The 13,050-nt window shown below is 48.7% G+C and overlaps 1 protein-coding gene across 3 annotated transcripts in view; it reads right to left on the reverse strand.

Moving 5' to 3' along the window:
- Positions 1 to 4,518: 4,518 nt before the first annotated feature.
- klhl22 (kelch-like family member 22) overlaps positions 4,519 to 13,050 on the reverse strand; it is a 58,994-nt gene continuing 50,462 nt past the window's right edge. For all 3 annotated transcript variants that reach the window (XM_052032056.1, XM_052032058.1, XM_052032057.1), the window contains 2 exons: positions 8,090 to 8,323; positions 4,519 to 7,307 (listed from right to left, as the gene is read on the reverse strand). In XM_052032056.1, coding sequence (XP_051888016.1) covers positions 6,930 to 7,307; positions 8,090 to 8,323 — 612 coding nt within the window. In that variant the 3' untranslated portion in view covers positions 4,519 to 6,929. The remainder of the gene's footprint in view (positions 7,308 to 8,089; positions 8,324 to 13,050) is intronic.

Consider the following 13,050-nt stretch of genomic DNA (forward strand, 5'->3'; position numbering starts at 1 on the left):
TCAATCATTTAACGTGTTCATATCCGCTGAAGCCTCAGAGCCCAACACTGCCACCCAGCTTTATAGCTTCAAGCTTGGGTGCATTTGGTCCCTAGTGTCAATTGCAGTTTGTGCCACTGTGTGCTGGAGGGGAAGAAGGCTGCGGTGGACCTGCACTGGCACAGAGGCAGGGTGGTCATCAGCACAGTGGAGTCAGATGCACTGTCACCAGCTTGTACTGGGGAGCAGGTGGACAGCCACAACCAGACTTGTTGAGTGATGCAGGCACAATGGAGCAGAGCAACAGCTTGTGGGGCTTCACTGCCCTGGAGTAGACGGGACGGTCATGGAGGCGTACCTGGGAAGGCAGGTATGAGCCTGCAATAAACAACCATGGAGCATGAATGAACCATTAGACCGGAAAGCAATGGGGCCCAAGGAGCCACACTGGTGGAGAGGGGGCAGTTATGGGGAAACACTGCCCCACTGAGGGGTGGGGGAGTGATGCAGGGGCTGTTATTGCCACGGCCCCTGAGGTAGGGTGTAGGGAAAGGCAGAGTTATGTGGAGAGACCTGGGAACTGGGACGGCAGCAGCGGTGTTAGAGGGGAGTGTAGAAGCAACACTGGACTTGTTCCATGTCTTCAGGTCTGGCCTTCAGATCCAGGCAGCCTGAGCACATCCGCTCAACAAGGTCCCAATGAGTGGCTAAAGGATCTGCTTCATTCTAGGCTTGTTCTTTTCCAAAAAGTGCTTGGAAATGCATGGAGCTGCTTAGAGTGGTAAGGATTGAGTGTGGTACAGCCAGTAGAGCCACTGCCTCAGCTCCAGTGCAGTTTGCATTTTCTCCCTGTGACCATGTGAATCTTGGTTGTTTCCTCCACAACCCAGACGTGGACCAGGAGGTTAATTGCACTAAGTTGCCCCTAGTGTGTAGGTGAGTGATAGAGTCTGGAGGGAGATCATGGGAAGGTGGGGAGAATAAAATGGGATTAGTATAAATGGGCAATCAATGGTCGGCACTAAGTCGGTGGGCCGGTGGGCCAAAGGGCCTGTTTCCCTGCTTGACACAATGCTCAGCATTGCCCATTGCTTTCATTGACTCTCTGGTTGCCTCCTGTCCATGAACCACTTATTGGTTTTTACCTAAATGTGTTTATTAACTGACTTGCTAGGTTTTGGCACAGTACATTCACTGGTCCGGCATGCTGTTTGCATCAAGTCTTCAATGATCACCTGCTGGGTTTTGAACTATATTCATTGATGCACTGATCAGGTTAGGCACAGTCTGAGCTGTCATGATCATAGTGAATAGCAGGGTTGACAGAAGACAGTACTGCCACTCCTCATAAATACCTGGTGCTGGGTTTTGGCACAATGTTTCCACTGTCTCTGGTGCTGGGTTTTGTCCAGAGTTTTCAGAGGTTTGTTTGGCTATGGCTCATTGGGTTTTGGCCCATGGAGTTATGTTGATAGGATAGAAGGAATATCATGTAGATGCTGTATGACTAAGACTCACCTGTTTAAAAACCTGTTTTAGCCATTAGGCAAAGAATGTACTCAGTGACCTTGACTGGAGGTGTGAAAATAACTGCATCGAGCAGTGGTGAAAGCAGTGTTTATTTATAGTGTGATTGTCAGGGAGGTGAGGGCTGCAAAGAATTTTTGAATATTATTTTTGGCAGCTGTCAATGTGCTTCAAATGTCTTTTTCAATGCTCCAGCAACAGGAGTGCATTAAAAGATGATGATTTGGAAACTCTAACAGCAATCGTAACTCTGTGCTGTGCACTGAATTTTGCCAAAGCCCTGTTGTAGTTGCAGTAGCCAGTGGCACAATTACAGATGGTTGCTCCTGGTCCTCTTGTATGTAGACGCGGAGGCCATGAGGAACACAGTCACTTCAGACATCCTGCACCATGTGTTTGATGTCACTTTGGCAACTTTCCACATAGGAGGCCTCTGCCTGTTTCGCCATTTCAAGGTGGCCCAAGTTACTGCCTGTGGGTGGGAGCCTTGTCTTCTTCCTTTGGGTGATTCCTCAAGCTTGGTCCCACCACTTCCAGCCACCTCTATGCTTTGTCAATCTGGCCTTGGGTACAATTCTCTCTACCCAAGACATTCCCCGACATCATAAAGGCTCTGTCATTCAAGGCATGAATGAGGTGAATTTCTTTCTCTGAGGGCCCTGAATCTTTGGAACTCTCTTCCTCAGGAGGTGCTGGAAGGAGAGTCTTTGAATACCTGTAAGAAAGAGGTGGAGAGATGCTTTGGCAAAGAGTGAAAGGTTACTGGGAGTAAACAAGAATGTGGAACTGGGGTTATGGCCAGATAAGCCATGATCTTCTTATAGTGGAGCAGGGCTGATGGGTGGAGTGGCCTGCTCCTGCTGTCGTAGTTGTATTGTTTAACATGCTGATCTTGAACTTGTCCTTCTCTCTCAGACTGAATGTAAAGGTCAATCACATTATGATGACAAGAGACCACAAGACGCTGCAATTTGGGTAACAAACGATCTGCTGGAGGAACTCAGCAGGTCGAGCAGCATCTGTGGTGGGGGGGGGGTGGAGAGGGGGAGAGGAACTGTCAATGTTTTGGGTCAAGATCCTGCATCAGGACCCGAAATGTCGACAATTCCCCAACCCCCACAGAGGCTGCTCAACCGCTGAGTTCCTCCAGCAGATCGTCTGTTGTATCACATTATGACGACTGTGCTACCCGGGGGCCCACAGCGTGACTCCTTCATTTACCCTTCTCCCACTGCACGATTCCAGTTTGCTCCTGACTACAGGATCCAGAAAATCACCAGTTAGCAGAAACTGCTGGCACTTTCTGTTTTTTTTCTGATATCAGGTGGATTGAGTGGGGAGAATTATCGAGTTCGGAGGCTGGTTTTCTGTGGATCACCTCCATGGATAGCTTGTAAACCACATGAGTTGTACCATTTGGGTAAACTATGGAGGGGAAAAAACTAGCATGTTCAGAGTTCATTACCCATTGAAGAAAAGAGCACTTCAAGTCATGCAGTCATACAGCACAGAAACAGGCCCTTCAGCCCACCCTGTCCGTACCAACCACCCACCTACACTGATCCCATTTACCAGCACTTGGTCTACGACCTTCTCTGCCTTGGTGAATCACTCCTTAAATCTCTGCCTAAGGCAGTGCATTCCAGACTCCAACCCCTGCCCTCCCTTTCTCAGGGAAAATAGTCCCCCTCAAAACCTCCTACTGCTTACCCTAAATCTAAGGCCTCTGGTTATTGACATCTCTACCATAGGGTAGAAAGAAACTTTTCCCCATCTATGCCCATCATTTTGTACACCTCTATCGGGTCCCTCCTCTGCTCCAAGGAAAACAAACCCAGCCCATCCCGTCTCGCTTCAGAACTGAAACGTTCCGTCCCAGGCAAATTTCTTCTGCAGCCTTTGGTGCAGGAAGTGTGATTGACTCCACCCCCACGTGGTTTTAACACCTCCTGAGCTCCCAGGACTTCACTGCTGAACCACTGATTCCTGACTTATGTTAAACCTCAACAAAAACAGTAGAAGAGAAATAGAAGTCAGAATCTCCCAGGGCTGGGCCATACTGTCATTTCCAGATTGAGTACCAATGTCCCTGCCCCAGCACCAGCACTCAGTGATTGACCTCAGTCTTCAAAATGCAAGCTGTTTTGTGCTTATCTGTTGCAACGATCAGTGGGTTAATGGGGAGGGGGTTGATCTACTCACTATACAAGAACTGTGCTTCTGGGAAAGCTGGTCTTCCCTTCAGGGTGCAAAGCGGACATTATATTACAAAGCATCCAATGCAGAATCAGGAAGTGGTCAGTACACAAACCAACTGCCCTCCTCACTAACGGATCAGGTTTAGTTTCACATCAGCACATCGAGTTTTGATAAAAACCAGAGATACCTGACCACACTGAGGAACTGTGCAGCATCAAGGCACGGCACAGATCTGTTAAAGCCCTACTTATGATCATCACCTTCAGCTGTTTACTGATCTATGAACACAGCAGTCTCAGGAGAAAAGCAACAGTGTGCAGACTGTCACTGCTTTGAAGGAAAGACCTAACTTTATACAGCACCTCTTGTGAATTCTAGATATCCCAAAGTTCTTTACAGCTAAATAGGTTTACCTGTTGTGATACATCAGCTAATTAGAACATAGCAATATCTCACAAACTGCAATAAGAAAAATAACTAACGATGGTTACAGAGAAATATTGGTCTGGGCTTCAGGGGAAAGTCTCCTGTTCTTTAAAATGCAGCAGGATATTTTACATTCACCTGTGGGGGGAGACAGGCCATCCATGTGGTCTATGACCCAGCAGCACAAGGGAGTTGCTGGTTTCAGTTTACGGCTAATCTGTGAGTGAAGCCCCTGAGGTACTCCCCAGCCCTGCTGTTGGATGTGTCCCTGCCACCCATGCACAAGTTCCCATCCCCACCGCTCTTGGAATTGAAGCACGTTTAGAACTGTGTACACAGCTGTCCTGAGAGTCAGCGTAAGGATCACACAAGGTGAGACATCGAAAATCTACGCAAACGTACAAAGTTTTATTGGATTTCATGCAGCGGAAAGGTTACACTTTGAAATTAATTACGAGTGCGGTTTTTAATTTTATGAAACTTCAATGCTCTGGACGATGGAGTGTAAACTCCCAGCAAAAGCGTCATGATTTGATGATTTCGATCAAACTTCCAGTTATCTTCAAGACCTCATTGCCAGGTTAATCCTTGATAAATGTTAACAAACTCTATCCAAGGAAATAACATGCAGCATTTCAAACATACACGGACCTGAGGCACTTTTCCTGGGTTCATACAAGCCTTTCTCACTGATGATGCTTTCTCTGGATCGGCCAGCAGACACGAGACTGCAGCTGCAAACAATCTGCTGGAGGAACTCAGCGGGTCGAGCAGCGTCTATGGAGGTGAAAGGAATTGTCGACGTATCCAGTTGAGACGCTGCATCAGGAATTTTGGCAAATATCTCTAATGTTCATGCAATCAATTGTTTCTTGGCAGGAATGCACCAGACTTTGACTGGCGAACAGCCTGTTGGTTGCTTCACAGGCTTGGCTTGCAGCACCATGAAGGTGAGGTGCACATTAAATTCATTACCAATCTTGAAAGATCCAGGAAAGCTGCTGTGTTTGCAAGGAGGTGCTGAAGATTTCTACCTTGGGGTCACTCATGGACAGTACAAATTTTAAAAATGAAGTGAGTGTGAGTGGTGCACTCACTGATCAGAAGCAGTTTAATGTCAATAAATTAAGTGTAAAATACAACAGACCTTGGTAATATGCATTTATATGACACCTTGACTGCGGAAGCACATCCCGAGGCACTTCACAGATACAAGGCAAAGAGACACTGAGCCATAGGAGGAGACGCAAGTGACGCTAACTCTGCATCAACGGCTATAAACTTTGAAAGTGAGCATCAAGGGCAGTTAGAATGTTCTCTCATGTTTAGAGGCTACGGTAGGGGAACTGGGTCCGTTAAACACTGCCAAGTGCAGGTCCCCAATCTCACCACTGCTAATTCATTGGAAAACCAGATGATGGCCCATTGTGTAAAGTGCAGCCCTCCTCAGAGGAGTGGAGTATAAAAAATAAAATCAATTAAATAAAAAACCCTGCATTTATATCGTATGTAATAAAATCTCCAAACCACTGTACAGCCAGTGAGATACACTGTGAAATGCAGCAAGCTCCCAGAAACAGCAATGTGATCATCACCAAATCACCACCTAGAGATTGGTCTCTCTAGCACATTCCTGATGCACAAAGGGTGCTGGTGATCGTTCCCCGACCAGTGACCACTGGGGAAGTGGCCCAGGCATTCCCACGCACAAACTCACCTCACAGTGGCTGACGTTTACTTGGTGTCAGAATGGAAGTCATTGCTGCACACAGTATGTGTTCAGTGCACCGAGGGGCAAACTTCCAGTTACAAGCAAGAACGTGGCCCATAACACTGGGAGCGATTCCCCTGCTCCTGGAAGTAGCCATGGATCACTCCCGTCTATCTGCAAGGTGAATGGTACATCCTGTCCCGAGGACAAGCCTTGATCCAGCTGGGCAAATGGCCCTCTCTGGCTGCAACATTCTTCTTGTGCTGTACATGGAGTCTGAGCACTCTTTGGAGTGGGACTTGAACCCACCAGCTTATCACTCGGGGTAAAAGTGCTAGTGCTGTGCCACGGTCAGTATGGAGATACCTAGTTTGGGATTTTGTAATTGTGGGAGGGTGGGTGGTGGGGAGGGGGAGAAGAGAAAGAACTCCATAATTTGGGGCATGGGGCAATAACAAGAGAGCATGGAATGAGTTTTACTTTCAACACGCTGAAAATGCAGGGAGATGCTTCAGAAGTACCACCCAAAGCAGAATAAGCGAATGGGAGTGGGAAGGAAGCACAAGGGAGCGGTGACAATGCAGAGGAAAATGTTGGTTAGCCTGCAGCGGAACTTCCTAAATCCACCCATGCAGTGCGTCTCCTCAGTGATGCGCTGAAAACCACGCACGTGGTCCTGGGAGCATTCCTCGGCTGCATTTAGAATTCTGAGTCTTGAAGCTGGCGATTAGTTTCCGCAGTCATGCTGGGAGAGGAGATGAATTCACGATCCCTGCTGAAGTATGTGCAAACCAGCAGGATGACTGAAGCGGGTTCAGATGCAACGATCTCCCTGTGCTCCTGCGTTCTGTCAGCTCTTGCTGAACAGACTTAGCTGCTGAGGAATGGCCGCTTCAACAGGGTAATGGTGGGGGTGAGGCAGGGAGAGGGGCATATGTATGCCTGCAGACTAACCTCACTCAGCAGGCAAGTCTACGAAGCGTGAAGACAACCCACACCGTTCAGGAGCAGAGAGGGAAAAACAAAAGGGCATGGTGAACATCCATAGGGACAGAGCGTTTAACAGTCTGGGCTCCCTCACCTAGGCTCAGTCTTCGCTGGAACTGAGCTCCTCAAAGTCAGAAAGCCCAACCACTTCAGGAAGCATGTAGGCACGGCGGCGGCAAGCTCGCTGGGCTGGCTTTCGTGGCATGGGATTTGTCTGGTCCTCCACCAGCCTCCTCGGGAGAGTAAGGACACAGCAGGACATGCCCGAGTTGGCACATTCAATGTCAGGGGCTTCCTCCCAGCATCGATCTGTCACGTTGTATATGTGGACATAGTCCGTGCGTGTGTACCGGTCATGTGACCTCCCACCCAGGACGTATATTTTGTCACCCAGGGTGGCGATGCCTGGCTCCCCATGGCCAAAGGGCATTTCAGACACTGTCGACCACTGGTCCCGCTCAACGTTGTAACAGGAAACCTACACAAAGAGAAAAAGGAGAAAGGTTGAGTCGATGGGCACAGAGTAAGAGTAAGCATGCACCTTTATCGGCATTGCACCTTACAGGCCAGTGCTCTGAACCACTTGCGGCTTGGCTGCATTTCCCCTTCACATGGTATCCCGAGGTACTTCACAGGGGCAGTATTTAACGAAAGGGGCCATGTTGGCAGATGCTAGGGACAGTGTTTGGCCAAAGGACTAGTGTAGCGGTTAGCGTAACGCTATTACAGCACCAGCGACCCGGGTTCAATTCCCGCTGCTGTCTGTAAGGAGTTTGTACGTTCTCCCCGTGTCTGCGTGGGTTTCCTCCGGGTGCTCCGGTTTCCTCCCACATTCCAAAGATGTACGGGGTTAGGAAGTTGTGGGCGTGCTATGTTGGCACCAGAAGTGTGGCGACACTTGCGGGCTGCCCCCAGAACACTCGATGCAAAAGATGCATTTCACTGTGTGTTTCGATGTACATGTGACTAATAAAGATATTTTATCTTTTAATCACAGAGGAAAAGGCAAGACTGGTTGGGGAAGGAATTGCAGAGCTGAAGGGCAGCTGCCAATGGCAAACCAACTGAAGCAACAGGCAGGACTACCCTCATATACAAGGGGCATTTTATTATCCATGAGCCCCAGAGGGGGTCTGAAACCTTCTTCCACTGGTATGTGCACTTACAGTGTGTTTATATCCAAGTTAAGTCCCAGGCATCAAATCTCCCCCACTGGCTGTCCTGAGATGGAAGAACCTTCTCTACTGGCTCAGGGCTCACCTGCATCACATCCTGCCTGTATCCATTGGCATTGTTACTGCCACCCAGAAGGTAAAGTTGGCCTTGGACTGCAGCCATTCCATGCCAGGCTCGTTCCACTGGGGCATCAGCCTTTGCTTCCCAATGGTTTGACTCTGGGTGGTAACAGTGCAGCTCCTTCAAGTAATTTCTGCCACTTCTCCCACAGGCTATGTATATCTTCCCAGCAAGTACTGCTCCAGCATGGGCGTATACCTAATGGAAGAGAGAAAGATGCCGGATTATTTGCAACATGAACCCAGTCAAACAAGAGAACTTTGTTTGCTGAACTTGTGTCTGGATCACTGATGCTACAATGAGTCAGACAGTCTAGCCCCAAGTACGTACCTCACAGCACACATTCCAACAGTACAATGTATTTTGTATTGGTTTCCAGTCCAGGTACCAACATTCCACCATCCCATACCCCCACACCCTGTGGAGGATCGGCATCCCCTCCCAGAGCTCGGCCACGTCCACAGTGTAAACACCTCTGTCCCTTTCACGTTAACCTCGGGGCTTTCTCACCCAGTACCTTTACAGGCCCTGCTGATGAGGCACTAGTGAAAACTGTCACTGCATCAGCTACTCACACTCAGCACTCCGGGCACTGAGCAGACAGCAGAGGGACTCTGCACGTAGTGAGTCGTCAGACACAAGTGGACTGCAGCACGGCCAAGAGGAAGGAGCAGCTGAGTACTGGAGAGTGATCCTGAGCATTCAGCTATGGACTATAGTGGCTGAGTATATACACAAGTACTGAAGCTCGTGCACATGGAGGTGCCCGGCACATTATCCGGCTCGCCTGAAAGCCTACGTGAGACGTGCACAAGCACTGCTGACTCCGTCTTTAAATCTGCATCAGCTTCGAGCGGAAACTGAAGGCTGGTGCCCATCCTTGCCGGTATGGAAGTGGTGAACAGCTCTACGGTAGCATTCATAGAACATGGAACAGTGCAGCACAATGGCAGGCCCTTCGGCCCACCCTGTCTGTGCCGACCAAACTAATCCCATCTGCCTGCACCTGGTCCATATCCCTCCATTCCCTGCCCCCTCTTACACACCACTGTTGTATCTGCTCCCCCGGCAGCCCGTTGCAGACATTTACTACTCTCTGTGTAATAAAAAATTACCTCATAAATCTCCTTTAAACCTTCCGCTCTCACCTTAAACTTATGCCCTCTAATATTTGACATTTCCACCCTGGGAAAAACACTCTGACTGTCCACTCCATCTGTGCCTCTCATAATTTTAAATACTTCTATCAGGTCACCCCTCAGACTCCCAGACTCCAGAAAAAACAATCCAAGTTTGTCCACCCTCCCCTTATAGCTCATACTCTCTAATCCAATCACAATGAAGCACAGAGGGAAGGTCAAACTCGTGCCATGGAAACTGGCTGATGCCATCATGGGTCTGGTTCCACCTCTGATAGGATTTCAAGAATGTCATGGCACTTAGCAATCTATTCTCAAACAACATCTAGCAGGGCTGATGCCCCAATCCTGTGGAGCTGAGTCTGCTAACGTTCAGGGTGACAACATTCAAGCTGTAAGCACAGGCACACTGAGAGTGCACTCACTGTTGCCCAACACACAGGTGTTCAAGGTGGGATCCTGCAGTCTGAAGCTAGGCTCTCAAGGCCCAAATCTGCTGACGGTCACTCTGCACAGCGGTCTACCGCCTCCTCCATTGCAAGTAAGCAACTGTCTACCAGTTCTACTGCGCCTTAAGGTGAATGTTGCATTGACAAAGTACAGGCAGGCACTGGGCACTGACGGGAGGCACCAGGGTGACTTAGTCAACAATTCTATGAGTTTGGCCCTGATTTAATGAATAAAAATGTTCAGATGATTTACTTGCTTCTGGCTCTAATAACTTATGCAGAAGGAACACTCACTTTAAACCTATGCCCTCCAATATTTGACCTTTCCATCCTGGTGAATCTCTTCTGCACCCTCTCCAAAGACACCACGTCCCTCCCTGTAATGGGGGAAGCAGAATCCACACTATACTCCAAGTGCAGCCAAACCAAGGTTTTACACAGCTGCAACACTTCTTGCCGACATTTATACTCAGGGCCCCGACCAATGAAGGCAAGTATGCAATACACCCTGTCTACTTGTGTTGCCACTTACAGGGAGCTATGGACTTGCACCCCAAGATCCCTCTGTACATCAGTGCTCCTGAGGGTCCTGTCATTTACTGTATACTTTCCTCTTGCATTTAACCCCACAAAATGCATCATCACCTCACAGCTGTCCGGATTAAAATCCATCTGCCATCTCTCCATCCAAGTTTCCAGTGGATCTACATCCTGCGGCATCCTTCCTCGCTGTCCACAGCTCCACCGATTTCTGTGCCATCTGCAAACTTACTGATCAGCCCAACTACATTTTCATCCAAATCGCTAATAAATATTACAAACATCAGAGGTGCCAGCACAGGTCCTTGTGGAACACCACTGGTCACAGAACTCCCCTCCATCACTGCCCTCCGTCTTCTATGACCAAGCCGATTTTGGATCCTGTTTATCAACTCATCATGAATCCCATGTGACCAGCCTACCATGAGGGACCTTTACTGAAGTCCACATAGACAATATCCACTGCCCTCCCCTCATCAATCATCTTCATCATCTCCTCAAAAGACACAATCGTTTGTGAGACAGGACCACCCCCACACAAAGCCATGCTGACTATCCTTAATAAGTCCATCCTTTTCCAAATGTGAGTAAATCCTGTGCCTAAGAATCTTCTCCAATAATTTTCCAACCACTGATGTACGGCTCACTGGTCTATAATTTCCTGGTTTGTCCCCATTGCCCTTCTTAAACGAGATTCTCCAATCTTCTAGGACCTTACCCGTGACTAAAGACCATACAAAGATCTCTGTCAAGGCTCCAGCAATTTCCTCTCTTGCTTCTTTCAGTATGCTGGGATAGATCCCATCAGGTCCTTCAACACGCCCAACGCCTCTTCTGTAATATCGACATACCCCTCCCTAATCTGATCGTCATCCTCGGTGAATACCGATGCAAAGTACGCAGCAAGGACCTCACCACTTCCTCTGGCTCCAGCCATAAGATCCCTCCTGTGTCCTTGAAGTGGACCTATCCTTTCTCCAGCTATTCTCTTGCTCTTAACCTCAGAAAAAATGGCAATGCTTATCAAAAGAGCAGATGCAGGGCTTGTCTCGCTGTTCAGACCTGAATTTCTGTGCGTGACCCATATTGTGTGGTGATGTACGAGTCAAGATCACAGTAAGCATTACAGAGACACAAGAGATTCTGCAGATGCTGGAATCTGGAGCAACACACGCAAAATGCTGGAGGAACTCAGCAGGTCAGGCAGCATCTACGGAGGCAAATACAGTCAACTTTTCAGGTTGAGACCCTTCATCAGGACTGGAAAGGAAGAGGGCAGAAGCCAGAATAGGAAGGTTGGGGCAGGGGGAGGAGCACAGGCTGGCAGGGCACAGGTGAGTCCAGGTGAGAGGGGGAAGGTAGGTGGGTGGGGGAGGGGGCATGAAAGTGAGTGATGTGAGAAGCTGAGAGGTGATAGGTAGAAGAGGCAAAGGGCTGAAGAAGGGGGAATCTGGTAGGAGAGGACAGTAGACCATGGAATAAAGGGAAGGAGGTGGGGAATAGATGGGCAGGTCATGAGGGTGGGGGAGGGAAAAGAGAAGGGGTGAGGGGGCCACAGGAATGAGAGGCAGGGAAGTAAGAATTAATTGTGTGTTGTGTGACAGCTGGCATCACTGTGTGCTCTGCTGGTTTGGACACAGGTATGATGCATACAGAATCATCAAAAGTTCTGTGTGCGAGAACCAGAAGGCCAATTTTACATCACAATTCAATCTGTGTTTAAAAAATGTGCTATGTGATTGAAAGCCCAATGTCCTTTGTACAAAGTCATTCATTCGTCACTCGGAAGCGTGCGGGCGATTTAAAAAGAAGACTGCCGTATCCAGCGGGCAGCATAGGAGCGGGCAGCGGAGTGAGAGGGAGCAGAGTGGTTGGGCTTTGGCTCAACAGGCTTCAGCGAGACCGGGTAAGAGGCGAGATTTATAGAGCAGGGGTAAGTCACTGGTTCATTTATCTCAGTAGTATAGTATTGGACAGTGCTATAGCAGTATGCATCTGGGGTTGGTCCTATGTTTGGAGTGCCAGATGTGGGGACCCTGGGAGACTACCAGCCTCCACGATGACTACATCTGCACAAAGTGCACCGAGATGCGGCTCCTCAAGGAACATGTTGAGAGTCTGGAGCAGCTGCTCGATGACCTTCGGTTGATTAGGGAGAGTGAGCAGGAAGTAGACAGAAGTTATGAAGAGTTTGTACAGAGTACCTCTGTGGTGGTCCCCCTCGAAAATTGGTATCTCATTTTAGATTCTGTTGGAAAGGATGACCCAACAGAGGAAGATCACAGCAACTGAGACTTTGGTACCGTGCCTGGTGCTGTGGTCCAGCAGGGAAGGAGTAATGCAGTGGTTATTGGGGATTCTATAGTGAGGGGAACAGATAAGAGATTCTGTGAACCCGACAATGAATCCCGGATGGTGTGTTGCCTCCCTGGTGCCAGGGTACAGGATGTCACGGACCGTGTCCAGAATATTCTGAGGGGAGAGGGTGATCAGCCAGAAGTCTTGGTACATGTAAGTACCAATGACATAGGTAGAAAAAGAGAAGAGGTCCTGAAGGAGGAATACAAGGAGTTAGGAAGAAGGTTGATGAGTAGGACCTCTAAGGTGGTAATTTCAGGATTACTACCTGTGCCACGTGCTAATGGAAGTAAGAATAGAAAGCTCTGGCAGGTGAATGCGTGGCTGAGTGACTGGTGCAGGGGGTAGGGCTTCAAATTTCTGGATCATTGGAACCTTTTTTGGGGGAGGCATGACCTATTCACTAAGGATGGGTTACACCTAAATTCCAAGGGGTCCA

The sequence above is a fragment of the Pristis pectinata genome, chromosome 17 (assembly GCF_009764475.1).
Source record: "Pristis pectinata isolate sPriPec2 chromosome 17, sPriPec2.1.pri, whole genome shotgun sequence".
In the NCBI taxonomy this organism is placed as follows: domain Eukaryota; kingdom Metazoa; phylum Chordata; class Chondrichthyes; order Rhinopristiformes; family Pristidae; genus Pristis; species Pristis pectinata.